Genomic DNA, 19,474 nt, shown 5'->3' with positions numbered 1-19,474 from the left:
TGGACATTCTATGGATTTGAATAAATGTGCGATGCTGTGTATCTATTACTATAATATTGTAGAGAATATGTTCACTGCCCTAAAACGTGATCATTTTTATATTTCTAAAACATATAACATATTAAGTCTTTTTGCAGAGGACTTAATTTTCATTCAATTCTAAATAAAATGTCTCACACAAAAATTTAGTGGATGAAAAGGAGCACTTTGAGTGAGATCTCTCTGTGTGTTTTGATTGTAAGAATTATTAGCTCCTACATACCATTAAGTCAGGCTGATATTTCATAAACATCAGTTTAACAAATGGTCGTCTAGTGGTTAAGACTCCATGCTCCCGGTGCAGGAGGCACAGGTTCAGTCCCTGGTCAGGGAACTAAGATCCTGCATGCCATTAGACAAGGCCAAAGAAAAAAGAAAGAAAAGGAAACATGAACATTTTAAAGACATGACACCTCGTAAATGCAGTAAAGTGATTACTATGGTTTTCAAGAACAATGACTGAGATACTCACTGTGGCTCTCAGAGTCCTCTAACTCAGTGCTTCTGCTTCTACATGCAGCAGCCCAGCCTGGCTCTGTCAAATCATGTGCTTGCTAATGGCTATTCATTTTAAAGGGCATGTTTGCGTGTGCATGTATGTGTGTGTGTGTGTGCATATTTACTGAATTATGCAATCCTTTCAGATTTGCTTTAATATTTTTTGTTCATTTGATTTTGCCATCTCATAAGGCAAGTTCATGTGTTGATTTTTTAAAATTTTTATTGGAGCAGATTTGGTTTACAAAGTTGCATTATTTTCTGCTATATGAGAAGACCATAGTTCCAAAAGATATATGCACCCCAATGTGTATTACGGCACTTTTTACCGTAGTCAGGACACGGAAACAACCTCCATCGACAGAGGAATGGATAAATAAGATGTGGCACATATACACAGTAGAATATTACTCAGCCATAAAAGGATCAAAACTGTGCCATTTGCAGAGATGTGGATGGACCTAGAGACGGTCACAGAGGCACTATTCTATTTTGTTTACATCAGGTTAAGCTGGGAGGCAGGATTTAGCAGAGAATAGTCAGAGAGAAACCTGGACTGGAACTGAAGCATTTGTGCTCCATGGCAATTCTTGCTAACACTCTGCTCCACACAGTTACATAAAATATCAGTCTCCAGCCATCCAGGAGGAGCCAGCATAAAGCCAGAAAATCCTAAGCAGGTAAAGAAGTAAACCTCTGACATGTTCAGTGCATGTCCTGACTAGTAAATGAGTGCAAACTTCCAGATGGGTCAAGCAAAGCGATCAGCATTTTAGATGTATATCTGAAAAATAGTAGTAAGGAGTAAGGGATAGAGAGATCAGAGAATGGTGGGAGAAATCAGAGCAAAAGGGGAAAATTTGATTGTGGGAAAGAGCCAGAAAAAGAAGAAGAATCAGGGGATGAAACAGGGCAAATCTCACTAGACAAGGGTGAGCAAAGACCCATGTTAGGGATAAAAAGTAGTTTATCCCAGGGTTTCACTAGAGAGTTGATCTTTCTCTTCTCCAGTCCTCATATTATCCCTTACTCCAATCCCAGAAGAAGAATGCAATTTGGGGCTGTAAGTAGGGGTGATGGTGTATCCTGGGTAGAAAATGTTAGTGTAATAATTAGGACAACAAGTATCACAACATCACCTGTATCACTGCATGCCCACTGCACATCATTCATCCGTGCCCTTATCCTTCTCCTACCCCTATGCTTTGTAAATGAGAAATGTGTAGGCATAGAACGCTGTGCCTCTGCTCCCTTCAGTATCCCCGCTTTTTGGATCAGAATTGGGCCTGAGCCAGTGTTGCATTAGCAGAGACCAATGAAAGAAGAGGCTCCCCCAAATATCAGAGTCCTGTCATCTCCAAGAGAAATGTGTTTCCTGAACTTGAGGTTTCTCAGGAGACAGAACTGGGTAGAGGCAGCTGACCTAAAAGCCAGTCTTGAACGGGAGGCAAGAAGAAGGAAATTGTTCAGTTAGGCTTGAAAACTTACCTTTTTCCTTTGTGGAAATAAAAAAAAGGATAGAGCTATGAGCTCTTGCTCCTTCAATTCTGATTTGCTATGAAGATGAATCATGCTCAGTATTTGCAACACGTACATTGTACTCCAAATAGATCCACTCTGCTTCCCATCCCAGGACCTATGGGGAGAGAAGATAATCCATAGATACCAACCCTTCCTCGAAGGCCTGAGTTAGACTCTTCAGAAGGGTCTGTAATACTGGCAGAAAGTTGCTTACTCTGCTCTTATAAATTTCTAGAATAAACAGGAAATATTCCCACCAGTCTATGATAAAACTATCTCTAAATAGCCAGATCCAATAACCCCAAATCATTCCCTGGCAGAGCATGTAAATTAAACATGTCCTCTTCCTCCAACAGATATTTATAAGGACTTAATGAAAAGTTCTTTGCCGAGGCTTTGAAGGTAAAATGTCTTCACCCTTCCCACCCAACCCTGAAAGACTTGCTAAATGAGCTATTTAGCTCAGTTAATCCAGAATCAAAGCAAACCATGAGGCTAATTAATCCCAGACAAGATTGTCAAATGGGAGATTCTGCCCAGAGAGCCCTCCTCTCCTCCCACTCTGTCCTAATGAAGGGGACACCTTCCATTTCAGTTGCCAAGAGCTCCACTCATGTACCTACTCCAAGGGAAAAACACACTTTCAAAGTCACATGGAGGTATAGACTGCAAAAAGTTACCAAAGACTGTCCTTTAAGTCAAATCTTTCCCAATGACAGAAGCAGCTCTGAGTGTAGATAAAGGTTCAGATAGATCTGATCTAATAGAATTCTAGCTTCATGACTTATGTTTCTGTGGCTTTAAGCAAGTTTCTTAACTTCTCCTAGTTTCATATTTTAGAAACTGTAACTGTTAAATATATTAGTTATTATATAAATCCTGATGATACCAGTGAAACATAACTAATGACGATGAAAACTACTACTTTAAATTTCTATAACCCCTATAGCATTTTGAAATCAGTCACCAGATAAAGGAAGGGAGAAGAGAAAAATGGAAAGAAAAATGTTTTTACATAATTTTATATTTAAATGAACTTCTTAAAGTATGATTTACATATAATAGACTGCACCATTTTAAACATACAGTAAATAACTTATGACAAATATATACACTCATGTAAATGCCACCACATGACAGGAGAATATTAATTTTGTTCTTCTAGTCAAAGGACCAGATTATGGCTTTCTGTGTGTCTTCTCTTCATAATTATATTCTTTATTTATCCTTCTGCTCTTTATTATTTGGTATTATAATATGGCTCCTTCTGAAGTAAGATAGACAGTCCATTCCATGCCACTCTCTAGCCTCTGGTGGTTTATATATGTTTCTACAATTATTTATTTACTAGCTCAACAGGTATTTGACCATTTCCACTATGCCAGGTGCTAGTCTAGGCACTGAAGATGTAATATTATTTTTAAGACACAAATTCCTACCATAATAACCAGCAAATAAAATGAATAAACTCTATGACAGGTTAGAGAATGATAAGTGCTAAGGAGAAAAACTAAGCAGAGATGGAGGAATAGGAGATACAGAAGGTTACTGGGTGGGTGTTGCAATTTTATGAAGTAGTCTGAAAAGTCATTATTGAGAGGATACATTTTAATAATAAATCAAAAGTACTGAGGGGATAAGCTATGAATATATCCAGAGGAAGAATAATTGAGAGACAGAAAACAGGCTTGCAAAGATCCTTAGAAATGATCACAGCAAGAAGATCAGTTACTATCTTTAACCATAAAAAGTTGTTAACAGAAGAGAATATAATCAGATCTTCCACACTTTGATTGTCAGAGTCTGAAGGTCCATGAGTGCTGAGATTCCCAAAGAGACACGCTAATGCAAAACATCTCAAAGTGGCATCATCTGAGTTCATCTGCCACAGTTTACAGTCCAATTTTCAGATCTATAGAGAAATCAGTCAGTGCAGTCGCTCAGTCATATCCGACTCTTTGTGACCCCATGGATTGCAGCACGCCAGTCTTCCTGTCCGTCACCAACTCCCAGAGCTTGCTCAAATTCATGTCCATTGAGTCGTGATGCCACCCAACCATCTCATCCTTTGTTGTCCCCTTCATCTCCTGCCTTCAATCTTTCCCAGCATCAAGGTCTTTTCCAATGAGTTAGTTCTTCACATCAGGTGTCGCAAGTATTGGAGTTTCAACTATAGCAAAATAGTCTTGATTATATTTATTCTCAGAGATAGACTCAATGTCTTTTTCCTTGTGGGCTGGCTCCTACTGTTGATGTTCATTAGTTAACAGTACTCAAACAAGAATGCAAATTTAGTGAGATACATGAAAAATATGAGCTTCCCAGGTGGCACAGAATCTGCCTGCCAATGCAGGAGATGCAAGAAATGCAGGTTTCATCACTGGGTCAAGAGCATCTCCTAAATAAGGAAATGGCAACTCATTCCAATATTCTTGCCTGGAAAATCACAAGGACAGAAGATCCTGACAGGGTACAGTCTGTGGGGTCTCAAAACAGTCAGATACGACTGAGCGACTGAGCATGCACACACACATTATGACATTATTTCTATTTTATTTGTCAATTATTGCCTTTTTCATATGTATGATCTCATCTGTGAAATCTTAGTTTTTATAATATAACTCTAACAGCTTTATAAAGTGGTCATCCATTCAGAAGTAACCAAAGATTAGGAAAGTGCCCATGAACTGAAACTACAAAAACAGATATGTATAAAAAGCTAAGAAATATGTAAATAATAATCAACATGATGAACAAAACATATTAATGTATATACAGAGAAATTATGTATCAATGCAGTGAATATCTTTGTTATAAATAGAATTACCTGATTTGAATAGGAAGTGATGCATTATTTCCCTATACATACACAGGCAAAGAAAAAGCTAATTTTTCAGAGTTTTACAAAGGGGAGACAAGCCCCAAATAGAGAGGATTGACTGGCTGATATTTATGCTCCTTGGGGGGCATAGGTTTCCAGGAGTGATGTTATACTATTGACTCTTGAGCCAGAAAGTATATGATACAGACATAGTACTCCCAGACCTGATTTACCAACAAAATGGATGATAGAGATCAGGGGCAAAATATTAAACTTGGATAAGAAGAAAAAAATAATAGTGTACAAAACCAGAAGCTAAACCTACAGAGAGAACAGGATGTGGTTCACAAGCGGAAACATCAAAGCAGACAGCAGACATGAGGAATGGGCTTGTGTCCCCACAAAGATGATGGAACCTGATGTTGTCTCCTGAGACATTGGTTAAAATAATACAGATTTTGCCAGGTGCTCATTCTGCCTATTCCCCTAAATGTCCCACTGGAACACATTTATACTGTCCACAATAGAATGAATATTTTCCTTTTCCATTAGTCCAATTATACTTAAACTCTGACAGAATTAGCAGTTGGCATCTTCTGCTCTTTGTCATCTTGAGTCAGACTTTGTTGCACCATAACTTTGTCATGGCCTGTTTGACTTCTGCATTCCTCAGAGTGTAAATCAGAGGGTTGAGTAAAGGTATCAAAATAGTGTAAAATGCAGCCACCATCTTGTCCACTGGACATACAGTTAGAGGGTGAGCATATATGTATATACATGGTACAAAGAATAAGGCAATAACAATAACGTGGGAGGTACATGTGGAAAGGGCTCTCCTCCTTCCTTCTGTGCTACAGTTATTCAGAGAATGTAGAATGAAAACATAGGAGATTAGTAGCATATGAAACTCACCATGCACATGGCCCCACTGTTAAACACTATGAGTAGGTTGATGACTTAAGTATCCACACAGGCAAGTTTCAACAAAGGTTGCATATCACAGAAATAGTGATCAGTGGCATTGGGGCCATAGAAGGGTAATCTCAAAACCAAGAGAACCTGTGCTGAAGAATGGGTACAAGACCCCATCCAGGCCAGTCTCACCAGTGGCCACAGACAGGCTGGCTCATGATGGTTGTGAACCGCAGGGGCTTACAAATGGCCACATAGCAATCAAAGGACATGAGGACAAGTACCAAGATTCCCATGCACCCAAAGAAGTGAAATGCAAACATCTGGGTCATGCGCTCATTGTAGGAGATGGCTTTCTTCTCAGATACAGAATCTACAATTAGCCTATGGGCAGTGGTTGTTGAAGGACAGGCATCAGCAAAGGATAAGTAGAAAAGGAAGAAGTACATGGGGCTCTGAAGTGTCTGGCTATGTCATACGGTCATCACAATTAGGGAGTTTGCCAACAGAGTCCCAAGGTATAGAAATAAGAAGGTAACAGATACTACTTTCTCCTTTAGAAGATCCTGTGTTAACCCAAGCAGAATGAACTCGTTCACACTGCTCTTCTCCTCCATGGTTATGGTGAATATAGAACAGACACAGCTGAAAAGTGGTTCATCGGCAAAAACAGAGTTGGAGAAATGATGACTTGGCAATAGCAGTTTATTTGCATCCAGAATTGCAACTTTTAGAGTTCTAATTTCATCAAACATATAATTTAGTGTTTCTCAAAGTTTTCATAGACTATACTCACTCAGGATTTTTTTTTTTAATGTTGACATGCTTTAAACATTGGCATTGATTCAAGGTCTTCTTACGGGTTGCCAAGATTTATTTGTAGGGCAAAAAGCCCTCAAGTGGTTGAGGGCACTCTGCCATGGTCTGAGAACTAGTGAATTTGCTTTATGATCTTGATAAGATCATTTTAATGTCTTAAGGCTCTTTCTTTATATGATAGAGAATCTAACAGATACATTATTAAGCATATGCATATGATACATATATGTGCATATAACATGTATGCACATCAATTACTGATAATAATATCCTTATATAATTTAGAAATAATACATTTGGAGATTCTCTCCTGAGTGAATACATTTGTTTATTTGAACAACAGCTTGTACCCATTGTTCCTGATCTCTTCAGTATCTTTGTTGGGTTATACTTAAGAAAAAACTTATTTTTCCATCTTTAGGTTCATTGCAGCTGTAACTTTACCTTCATTGCCGGTTAGGGTACATGAGATATTTGAACAAATCATTTAGGCTAGCAATAATTTTGAAATTGCTATACATTTGATATAAACCATTACATTCATTAGATGCATGCTAGTAAATTTCAAATTCTGTGGCTCCAACCTGTTATTTCACTTCCTATTTTTCTGTAACCTGTGTACTATCCTCCTTCATATCTGATTCTCCTACCAATGTCATCTAGAAGATTGCATTCTTTCCATTTTTATCACTTTAATGTAAGTTTAAAAATGTATTTCAGAAATTCAACATAAAAATACACCTCCTTGCTCTCCTTTACTTTTCCTTATATGCATATATCTATATAATTTCAATCATGTTATTATATTTTCTGATTTTCTGTTTTAATTTAAAAGCCTTTGCTGTGTAGTTAAACTGTATTTGTAGCGTAATTATCTACTTAGCAGTTATAAATAAACATGATGCTAGTCACTCAGTCATGCTTGACTCTTTGTGACACCGTGGACTCCACCAGGCTCCTCTGTCCATAGTGTTCTCCAGGCAAGAATACCGGCGTGTCTTACCATTCCTTCCTCCAGGGGATCTTCCCAACCCAGATATCAGCCCAGGCCTCCTTCATTGCAGGCAGATTCTTTACCAGCTGAGCCACCAGGGGGGCCCAAAATTAACATATCAAAATCTTAAAAATCTTGAAATATAAATTCTACCAATTTTTCTTTGTTTTTCCAAATTTTCATTTAATTAAAATATTCTTAATAAACTCTTCTCATATAGCTTGTGCTTATTTTAATAGTTTCATCAAATATATGCCCAGGAGATTCATAATATAAATATCACTATTTTAAGTCAACGTCCACCTCTTATGATCACATGGACTGTAGCCCACGAGGCACCTTTGTCCATGGGATTTTCCAGGTAAGAATACTGGAATGGGTGGCCATTTCCTTCTCCAGGGGATCTTTCTGACCCAGGAATCGAGCCCACATCTCCTGCATTGCAAGCATATTCTACCACTGAGCCACCAGGGAAGCCCGTAATTATTGGCACTATTCTCAAATTCTCTTTCAATTTGGTTGATTCAATATTTATTAGAAATTTAATTAGTGTATGGATACATCTGCATAACAAAGTTTCTGGAGCTTTCAGTGTATTACAGGGTGAGAAAAGGAACCTTCAAAAAAATCATACTTAACCAATCCTACGGTAGTGTTACTCGCTAGTCCTGCCAGAGTCTTTGTGACCCCATGAACCCCACCAGGTTCCTTTGTCCGTGGGATACTCCAGGCAAGAATACTGGAGTGGGCTGCCCCTCCCTTCTCCAGGGTATCTTTCCGACCCAGGGATCAAACCCAGGTCTTTGCATTGCAGGCATGTTTTTTACCATCTGAGACACCAGGGGAGCCCGTAAACCAGAAATAAAAATTAGTTCCTTACACATTCTGCTGGGTTTTCAGATATATATGTATGTATATACACACAAATATATATGTGAAATATTTTATATACAAATTAGATCATTTTCCATTGTTTCTAAAACTATAACAATATGACACAAATTATAAATAAAATTTAACTTGAAGCACTATTATATTTGCTTAGTTAACATAATTAGCATTATGAAATATATATTTTGATTAGCAATACAGTATAACATTTTTGTATATTTTAATTTCTTCTATTTCATTTGTTTTGAATTTTGTACACTTTGTCTAATTTTTTTATATCTTTAAGTTTTGAGCTCTTTTTTTCAACATCTTGCAATAAACTGTCAATTTTACACTCCTGTTTCCATTTTAGTCAATCAGGCCTTTAAAATTTAATGTCAAATGAAACAAATTTTAACATGAATTTTGATGTACTTCCTCTTTCTGATTAGTCATCAGTTCTCTAGTGATTCAGTAACACCATCAGCTCAGTCATCAAATGTGTACTGAGAACCTACTCATCATATCTGGAGTCAATTTACAGGGCATGAAAAGATGTCTTCCACCTCCTGACAATGACGTTGGAGGGATACCATTTCTCTATGTAAGATTCTCAATCATTGAAAACTACACAAAACTCTGTGATATGATCTTTCCATATCAGAAAGATCCTAGAAAATAAATTGATTGGTCGTTAAAGGTTTAAACATGGGGAATAAGTGAAATTATGGCTTTAATTGAATTAAATTGCAATTTCCAACAAGGTTCTCTGAAAACTAAATATTCAAAAAGTGTATAAAGGGTTTTCCTAAGTAAGATAAATATATTAATATCAATAAGTCAAACTATTTAACTCTAGTAAAGTTACACATCTAAATACAATTAGGTTTTCCTTGAAGTTGAGCTAAAACAATATTAGTTCACTGTGAGAAATTAGAAATATCACAATAATTGCAAACTCTGATTGGGTGTTTCAATTTTCTCTGATGACTATTTAAAAAAGAAAGTAAATCAATGATCATTTACTTTTAATACATTAGGTTTCCAGCAGGGGATAAAAACAAAAAAGAGGGAGCCCTTTGCTGTGAAAAGAGGAACAGTTAGCATAGAGGAGTGACTAAACACTTTTAGAACGGGAACATGCATTAAGTCAGGAAAAACAGATGCCCCCTTCATTAAAAACTGCACTCTCACTAAATCCAAACGTTTTAAGAGATAAGTTTTGGGTAGGTAACAGACAACCATGAAATCCAGTTCAAGCAATTCTATTTTATTTTAAGTAAGCAAAGAGAAGATTTGGAGACATAAAAACAGGAAGCATCATTGACAAGGTGTGTGCATCAGGCCAAACCAATACTCCCTGAGGACTTCATTACTGAATTCAGCCATTACCTCCTAGCTTCTCTGGATTGCCCTGCCTCTTTGACTTGGGAGGGCATCATGGTGACAGAAGGCCTTTTTACTTCCTTGACCCTTAAATATTCCTTTTACCTACTCAAATGTTAACTAATTCAAATATATTGGGTACCAAAATTCTTCCATTCTTTCTATATTAAACAAACATCTGCCTCTATCTCCTATGTTCCATATATATATATATATATATATATATATATATATATATATATATCTGATTGAATAAGATAATTCAGGATAAAATATTCTTGTTCCATAATCTTGTCTTTCAAACAAGTTTTTGCTTGTGTTATTTCATTTGACCTACACTTTTTTTTTTTTTTTTTGCGAGGTAACTGGCCATGTGATTCATCCATTTCTATTTACAAAGCATGACCTGTGATACAGTGTTTTAATTAAGGCAGTTAGGCTAGAACTAGAAAGGGATGTTACTACGTAGCCTCTCTCTCAGCATTCACCCTACATGTCATATAAAATATCAAATCCTAATCATCATGTAAATAGCATCTTAGAAAAGAGAAATCATGAGTAATGAGAGAAGGATGATAATTGATATCTTAAATTTCTGTCCTGGCTCCAAAACCAAGTTCATTAAACTGCATGCTGAGGCTGATATCAAAGCAAAAGAAAATAAAGATCTAACTGGATAACAGTGAAGAGGAGGAAAGAAGAAGGCTCATGTAGTCAGAACAGGAGAGAGGAGTGAGCAGGTACCAGGGAAAGAAGAGTCGGGGATGGGATATAGAAAGACATAGAGCGGGGAGGAGAGAAACATCTTAGAGAAAGTCGTTTAATCTGAACGTTCATCCCACAGTTCAGCTTCTTTCTTCCTGAACAACCACGCCTTCACTTACCCCAATTAAAGAGAGATTGTTGCTGTGTGTCATAGCAAGGATTGTCAAGGATCTTGAAAACCCAGGTGTGTAGAAAGTGAAGCCCAATTTCATACTCTGTCCCAGAAACATCACCCCTGGCCATAAACTTTGAGCCAGGTGCTCCCCAAGATAGAAACTTCTGCCAAGCTGGCCTTGACTCAGTGTGTTGCATCCTCTGTGGGCAGAGATGCCTTTGGGAGGTAGTTCAGCTGTGTGCTTAGACCAGGAAGGCCTAGGAAGCCCGAACCACCATATTCTTCATTGGGAGAAACACTCCCCAGGAGCTCTAGCATTTGTTAGAAGATACACTGAGTACAGATTCCAAGAGATCAGTGTTTAGGGCTCAGATGGTAAAGAATTCACCTGCAGTGCAGGAGACCTGGGTTCAGTACCTGGGTTGGGAAGATCTCCTGGAGGAGGGCATGGCAACCCACTCCAATACTCTTACCTGGAGAATCCCATGGTCAGAGGATCCTGGTGGTCCACAGTCCATGGGGTCACAGAGTCAGACACGACTGAGAGGCTAAGCACAGCACAGAAGAAAATATTTCAGACAGATTGAGAAACTTACCTCTTTTCTTACAACCAAACAGATGACTTCCAACAGAGTGTACTTTTCATACCTTCAACTCTCATTTACTTAGAAGGTGAATTATGTGACGCTTGAATAAAACACATAAACTATACTTCACTGAGATTTATCATTGCCTTCTATCACAAGTGATGATGGGATGTAAAGAGTTTATGGAGAAGGGAACACTTCATGTAGCCATAATTCACACAGCTCCTTCCTGGAAACACTGGGTCAGACAGAACAGCAAGGTCTGTAGTGGAGCAGAGAGGGTGCCCTGAAAATGGAGTGAATTTCTTAATTCGGTTCTTGGAAACTTAATTGGAGTAAGCTCTTCCTACACTCTGAAATATGTGTGGTTAACTACTCTTATTCATGTTATATGAAAGCTTGAATTGGTTTCTCTGGTGGCTCAGACGCTAAAGCATCTGCCTGCAATGGGGGAGAGCTGGGTTTGATCCCTGGGTTGAAAAGATCCCCTGGAGAAGGAAATGGCAACCCATTCCAGTACCCTTACCTGGAAAATCGCATGGACAGGAGAGTCTGGTAGGCTACAGTCCATGGGGTCACAAAAAAGTTCGACACAACTGAGCGACTTCACTTTCACTTTCAAAGTGTTAATTATAGTTATCATCAATATGAAAGGGCTAATATCAGCAATAATTACAGTTCTTTGCCAAATCTGAAATATTAATATGTTTATGTTTTTCTTTCTGTTGTTTCTTTTTTTTTAATAGAGTTTATTTGTAATATTTAGTTATTTTCAGTTGTACAGCAGTGATCCGGATACATTAATCTGGGCAAAAAGTTCATTGGTATACATATATAGTTATATATGTATAAACCTAATATCTAAGACAATTTTGTCTTCCCTCCAGAAATATTTTTCAAGATATCAAGTTAGTAGCAAGAGGTGAGAGTAATTTTTTTCATTCTTTTTTGACTTTTAGATTTTAAGTAAGCATAAAATTCAAGTCTTCTTAATTTTCATTTGAGGATATTGAATTGTCAAATCAGAGTCCATAAGTGATCTAAGAATGAAAACTAAATTATTTCCTGGAACTTATGCTATTTTTTTATAATATTACATTACTTTACCCCCTGTCAAACCATGCTCATCCATATAAAATTTTTGTCTGATTTGATTAGAAACTTTGAATTTTCTATTCAACTTTAAATGTTTTATTTTTCATTAGAAACCATCATTACCCTATTCCACACTTTCCTCATGGCACTTTTCACTTCTTTGTTCCTGAAAGTGTAAATCAAAGGATTGAACAAGGGAGTTAGGATGGTATAAAATATGGCTACCATTTTGTCAAAGGAGAAAGAATATGGAGGTCGTACATACATAAATATGCATGGGATAAAGAACAAAACAACAACAGCAACGTGAGATCCACAGGTGGAGAGGGCTTTCTGCTGCCCTTCAGAGCTATGGGTTCTCAGAGACAGCAGGATGACCACATAGGAGACAAGCAACAAGGAGAAGATTAAGATGCAGAAAAACCCACTGTTGGTAGCTACCAAGAGCCCAAAGATGTGAGTGTCAGTGCAGGCCAGCTCCAGCAGCGGGTGCAAGTCACACATGAAGTGATTGATGACACTGGGGCCGCAGAAGGGCAGCTGGAAAGTGAAAAGAACCTGTATCATGGCATGCAGGAGGCCGCCTGTCCAGGCTACCGCCATCAGGAGGGCGCAGAGTCTGTGGTTCATGATGGAAGAGTAGTGCAAGGACTTGCAGATGGCCACATAGCGGTCATAGGCCATGGCGCTGAGGACGATCACCTCCACCCCAGCAAAGAAGTGCTCAGCAAAGATCTGGATCATGCAGCCTTTGAAAGAAATGGTTTTCCTCCAAAGGAGAGAGTCCACAATCATCTTTGGGGCAATGGCGGAGGAGAAGCACGCATCCAGGAAGGACAGAAAAGCCAGGAAGAAGTACATGGGGGAGCCCCGGAGTGCTGGGCTGCTACTGATGGTCACCACCATTAGCAAGTTGCCCCCGACAGTTGCAATGTAAATGAACAAAAATACAACAAATATTATTTTCTGCACGGTTGGATTCTGTGAGAGCCCCAGGAGGACAAATTCCGTCACAAAGCTTTGGTTTTGCATAATTTCCACTGAAAAGGTGAAAGCTACCACAGTGACCGTGTAGAATCTACAGAAAGAAAAAAGACAAATGTGTCTCAGGCCAGTTGGAGGGGTCATCAGTCATCAACAAATTGGTGCATCCATGTGAAAAATTAACTTATGTTCTTGTGCTTGTTTTATCATTGAGAACACAAAGCTAGAAATTTGTTGAAGGTGCTAGGGGGATACCAGGAAGAATTGAAGTACAGATAAATTATTAAATATTTTAAGACAGAGCTTCAATGTAGGAGCAGGATAGGGATCCACCTGTGGGGATAAGAAATAGTTGTTATCTCAACTGCCAGCTCTGGTCATATGTTAATAGTAGTGGTTTCCTGGAGTGAATTGTGAGAAGAGTGCTGAAGCCACATTCATGATCTGAGGAAAGGAAAATTGCAGTTTATTGGTCATACCTGCCATGTGCATGGATGTGAGAAGCGGGGAGCAGGGGGGTGTTGCAAGCTGTCCATGATTAGGTGACTTCCTTATCTACAGTTAGAAGGAGAAATAAGACAAAACTGAAGAGATGCTTGGATCATGGCTATTCCCTTAATTATTTCTTTAAAATTCTAAACAGAATTGAGAGTTTAAAATCAACTAATTCATTCTTTTAAAAAGAGAATGATCATTGGGAACACACCTTGCTGAAGACTAAGACATAATAAATTTCCATGTGTTAAGTTGGTTTTCTCTTCACTCATTATTTAAAAACAAGAATAGAAGCTGACAAAAATAAGTAATACCTACTAATGTGTACTGTTACGATGACTAAGCTAAATAATGCAAGGGAGCAGTTCAGAGTTAAGTGGCTAAGAAACATTCCACGTTAGATCTTATTACCCAATTTTACTGGTAGGAAGTCCATGCTTAAAGAGATAGAATTAAAGAAATAACAGATGCTGGCTCTGTATCTTAACCCAGAACCTCTGACTCCAGCATGGAAGTGACTGACTACAGGGAAAGAAGAAGTTTTTGTTTTTGTTTTTGTTTTTTTCCTATCAAGAGCTTCAGAGAAGGACGGGCTTCTCTAGAGTCTCCATTCACTGTAGAGGTTATAACCTTCTGATTTCTGTGTCAAAGTTTGACTGATGCTTCTTGATGAAGGACACAGAGCCAATGATGTAGAATCAGAAGGTAATGGTCCAGTTATTTATAGATGCAAATTGACAATAACCACATAGGTAAGGATTAGAAACAGTACGCTGGCTATAGCCAGAGCCTGAGGCTTTATTAATTGATTGCTAAGTATTTATTCAATGTGGCCCAATCAGATCAAGTAATACTCACCAGTGTGTATCTGTTTCAAATGTATATGACTTACTGTAATGTAGGGAGATTCACATATAACCTCCCTACTCATTTCATACAATTATAATGAGGGTCAGATTGGAAAATGTGAAATTGCTGCTTATGATAAAATACTCTTACTGATTTTACTGACTCTTCTCCCTCTTAAAAAGCCAGACAGCTTTCCCACAGAAAGGTCAGCTTTGACTTCATTTCTTATATCAGGACACCTTTGAAGAATGACTGTGTCCTTTGCTGTTGTTTAGTCGCTCGGCCGTGTCTGACTCTGTGACCCCAGGACTGTAGCCTGCCTGGCTCTTTTGTCCGTGTGATTTCCCAGACAAGAACCCTGGAGTGGGTTGTCATTTCCTTCTCCAGGGGACCTTCCTGATGCAGGGATCAAACCCAAGTCTCCTGCATTGGCAGGCGGATTCTTTACCACTAAACCACCAGGGAAGCCTGATTGTCCTTCCTTGTGCATCTGAGAGGTTCATCAGTCAAGGGGCCAGTGAGTATGTGTGTGTGTGAACATATACATACGGCCTATGCTTGCTAAATAGGGAAGTAAAAGAATAATTGGGCTCTCTGAAAGAAGTAAAAATGAGTTGATTTTTATGAATGACACTGACAGCTAACAAAAATGATTGAAAATATGAATAAAACTAGCACGTATACAGACATACATGCAATATGTCTTTTTACTTACTTTAAAACAAATTGTTTCCAGGATACCAGACATTCGTAAGCAGCACCTGTGCTCTGAACTCCATATTCAGCCGTGCCATCAAGTAAACAAGAACATGAAACAAAGCTTGTAAGATCACTGGATCCGTGAATGACTGTATATTAAAAAGTAGAGGCTGTTAATATATGTGGAGCCAATGAAATGAAATAGAGACATCAGTTCCAGAGTCACAGAGACCTAGGTTCAAATTCAAGCTCTTGTGCTAAGTTATATTATGTGACAAGAAAAGTTACTCAAAATTCTCTAGAGTTCAGATTCTCTGTAACTGGGTATTTTAGCAACACCTATTGATAAGGTTCTTGGAAGAAATGGATAAAGCAATACTGATATTGATAAAACCATGAATGCAGTAGGATGCACTGGAGAAAATTGCCGTCAGTGAGAAAACTCCCAGAGCCTTTGACACAGAGCAAAATGACAGCGCTTTTACCCCTAATTTCTACTTTCCCATGATCTAGGCTTACAGATGTCTTCACTCATCCTTTTACATGTTCACAAATATAAAATATCTTTATTGGTTGCCAGAGTGAAGATATGGTATCATTTAAATGTGCAGCACTTTTAAGTCTCTAATAGCTCCTGAATATAGTTTATAGTCTTCAGACCCTCATGTGTGCGTGTGTGGGTGCCAAGTTGCTTCAGCTGTGCCCAGCTCTTTGTGACCTTATGGACTGGAGCCCGCCAGGCCCCTCTTGTCCATGGGATTCTCCAGGCAAGAATGTCGGAATGGATTGCTGTGCCCTTCTCCGGAGATCTTCCCGACCCAGGGATCAAGCCTGCGTCTCTTCTGTCTCCTGGACTGGCCAGGCAGGTTCCTCACCTTTAGCATCACCTAGGAAGCCCAGATCCTCAGGAGCCCGCTTCTTTTTCAGGCAGTGTCATTGAACAAAGAACATCAAATAATGCAAACAGTGGAGAGAGAGCAAGGCTCTGTATTAATCTAACAAGGTGATCTTAGGCTCTGTATGTCCCTAATCTGTGAAGTTTCTAAGAGAAATACTATTTTAGAGTCAAAATGCTCATTAAACATGAACAAATCAAATGGCTCTTTTTTCAATATAAAAGGAATTTCCAAAATTACTGTTAATACTTAGGCAATGGAGAGGACAGCGTCCTCAGAGCTTATGATCACAAGCTTTATGATCAGAAATCATTTAAAAGGTACTTAAGTATGCTGTGCTGTCCTGGATTGACCCCTAGAACGAAAAGTGATAGAAGGGGAAAAGTTAGTGAAAGAGGAATAAAATCTTGTGCTTCTTTAAGAGTAATATAGCAACATTCATTCCACAGTTTTGACAAATGTGCTACTAGTAATGTTAGATGATAATTATTAGGGGAAAATAACCGAGGAGTAGACAGAAACTCTATAGTATCTTGGCAACTTTTTTATTAATCTAAAATTATTCCAAAATGAAAAGTTAATTAAAATAATATAACAATTGCTCACCTTCCAATATAAAAAAATCTAGAAGCTACAGATTTACAGTCATGTGTCCCTGAAGAAACCACGAAGCTTCTGAGTCCTTTCCATAAAATCAAGTGACATTTGTTCACGCTGCTGACCTGTGAGTGTCAAATAAGACAGTTACTATGAACTGCTTTTCAATGTATAATTCAACAGGGAGATGTGTAATGTTGATATAAACTTTAATTTTAAATAGTATTTAGATGTACAAAGTGCACTGAAGAATTGAATCCATCATAAAAACAAAACAGGTTTCTAAGTCAGGTTTTTAAATAATGACATCTTCTAAATTGCAATGAAACAGCTTCATTCATATTATCTAATTGGGAAATGTTTTAGCAAATATTTTTAGAGGCATAAAAATCACTATATTTCTCATATAAGTAACCCCAACCCTAAAAATTATTCTAAAACTGAAATGAAGTGATATAAGTTTTATGGAAGTTGATATTTCATTTATAAAAAAATCAGAAATATCTAAAATGTTGAAGAAGATGTTTATGTAATTCAGTCTAATATAAATTTATAACAAAATATGCTATGAATGAAACACTAACTGATAATATAAAGACATACTTAGTGAAGAAGTTTTGCAGCATGTTATATGAAAAATTATAGCAACCCTACTCATCTATACAGACATCCTAATTTAATTTTTAAAATCAAGAAGAGAATGTATGAAGATAGTAGAGACTTTATTTTCAAGATGCATTTTGAAATAATTACAAGAAAAATTAACATTAAAAATAAATTTTAAAGCCCACAACATCATATTATTCATCACCTAAGTATTTGTTCAGGAAAAGATGATGTTTGAAGATAATTTTATTACTTATCCCATGTAATTAATTTGTACTGGTGGAACAAACATGCTAACATAACATAGAATCTTGTACTAAAAGTATTTACCTGCTGTAAAGAATCCACGGATTGCCAAATCATAGGCCTAGCCCTCCCTATCAGTTTTAACTACATATATTTCTCTTGGAAACAGCTTGCTCTGTTCACATGTCTGAGAGAATGTCTCACGGACTTCCCTTTCCTGACAGCTGTATTCTTCAGATGCTGGAGATGCTCAGCAGATTGCTGAGGGCCCTTCACACCGTGAACTGTGGGCTCTGAGCCGTCTCTCGGATCTGGGGCCCTGGAAATTTTGCCTCCTGCCTCTTACTGTTTTTTCCCATTCATTTTGGCAGCAACATTATTCTAGCATTGATCATTCTGAAAATAATATAGAAATCCTTGTGTCTAATTTAAAGCTGACATAGTTATTATACAATAGTTTACATAATAGTGTTATAAAATAAATATACTATTCAAAATTAAGTGAGAAATTAGGAATAAGGATATCATTATATGCAGTGTTTTCTATTTTAATATTAAGTTAATAGATTAAAAACCCATTCTAATTACCTTCCAAGTTAAATTCGTTGAATCCACTGAATTTTTATCCAACACTGCTATTTGCTTCAACAATAATAGTTTAATTTTTCATCTATCTAAATATATTATTTTCCTTTACAGCCTGAGAAATGTGTTCTCTTCAGATTTCAGATCTTTTCCTCTCCCCTCAACATTGCTCTGCTGATTGCCCTGAAAGTCTCAGCTTCTATACTCTTGCTATTTGGGGAATTTAGAAAAATAACCTTTCAGTGTCCTTCCTGATGGATGCCTGAGCCTTTTTTCCTTCTGTTGTCCTAGTGATTTAGTTCATATTAAGAGAGAGAAAAAGCCACAACAACTAGCACTAAAGCAGTTAGAAACTTCAGTCATTTAGATATTCTTAAACAACTCTGCAGCAGAAATTTAATGCTATTTATGACATCAAGTGTAGAGAAAATTAAATGAGCAAATTTAAAACCAGGAGACTCTGCTCTATTAGTTGAGTCACACACTATTGCCCTTCATGTCCTTTCCTGGCCATTCTTTAGTGCTTTTTGTGGGAAATTAACTGCTGCATTACATATGAATAGCTCTCTAAATAAATCACCTTCCTTCTACATTGATATTATGTAGTCCACTTTTTCAAATCTAAAACACTAGGATGAAGGGTCAATGAATGATAAATAAAACATATTAAGAAACAATAATTAAATGATAACAAATTAAGAAGCAATAATGATAAATGATAACATATCAACAAACAGTAAATAAAATGCTATCGACTAGCTCTAACAAAAATACTCAGATGTTTCATTTTATAGTTATTTGGATTTAACTTGAAGATAAAAAACTGATGATATCTCTAATTTCGTTAGACTTGAACAGGAACTTGCAACCCTCCAAAAATGTTTGTATTCAAACAGCTGCTATATATTCAACACTTAAATTATGTCGTCCTATCTAATTAATTCCACATGTATTACTTTATTTGTTTCCAAATCCTTTGGCCTTGTGAACATATAATCTCCATTAAAAATAAACATTCTGAGGGCAAAAAGGTTTATAGAACTGGCCCAAATGTACACAACTAAGGGATAGATCACAGCTTGCCTTGAACTTGGG

The 19,474-nt window shown here is 37.4% G+C and overlaps 1 protein-coding gene across 1 annotated transcript; it reads right to left on the bottom strand.

The window, feature by feature from the left end:
• Window positions 1-12,518: 12,518 nt before the first annotated feature.
• On the bottom strand, window positions 12,519-13,454 carry LOC136175008 (olfactory receptor 4C15-like). Its single transcript, XM_065945300.1, has one exon. It carries the CDS (start codon window positions 13,452-13,454, stop codon window positions 12,519-12,521), a length of 936 nt encoding a protein of 311 aa, XP_065801372.1.
• Between the last annotated feature and the right edge of the window lie 6,020 nt (window positions 13,455-19,474).

This window comes from Muntiacus reevesi, chromosome 9 (genome assembly GCF_963930625.1).
Source record: "Muntiacus reevesi chromosome 9, mMunRee1.1, whole genome shotgun sequence".
NCBI classification, from domain to species: domain Eukaryota; kingdom Metazoa; phylum Chordata; class Mammalia; order Artiodactyla; family Cervidae; genus Muntiacus; species Muntiacus reevesi.
The sequence above is the reverse complement of the archived record's forward strand: the minus strand, read 5'-3'. Positions and strand labels throughout refer to the sequence as shown.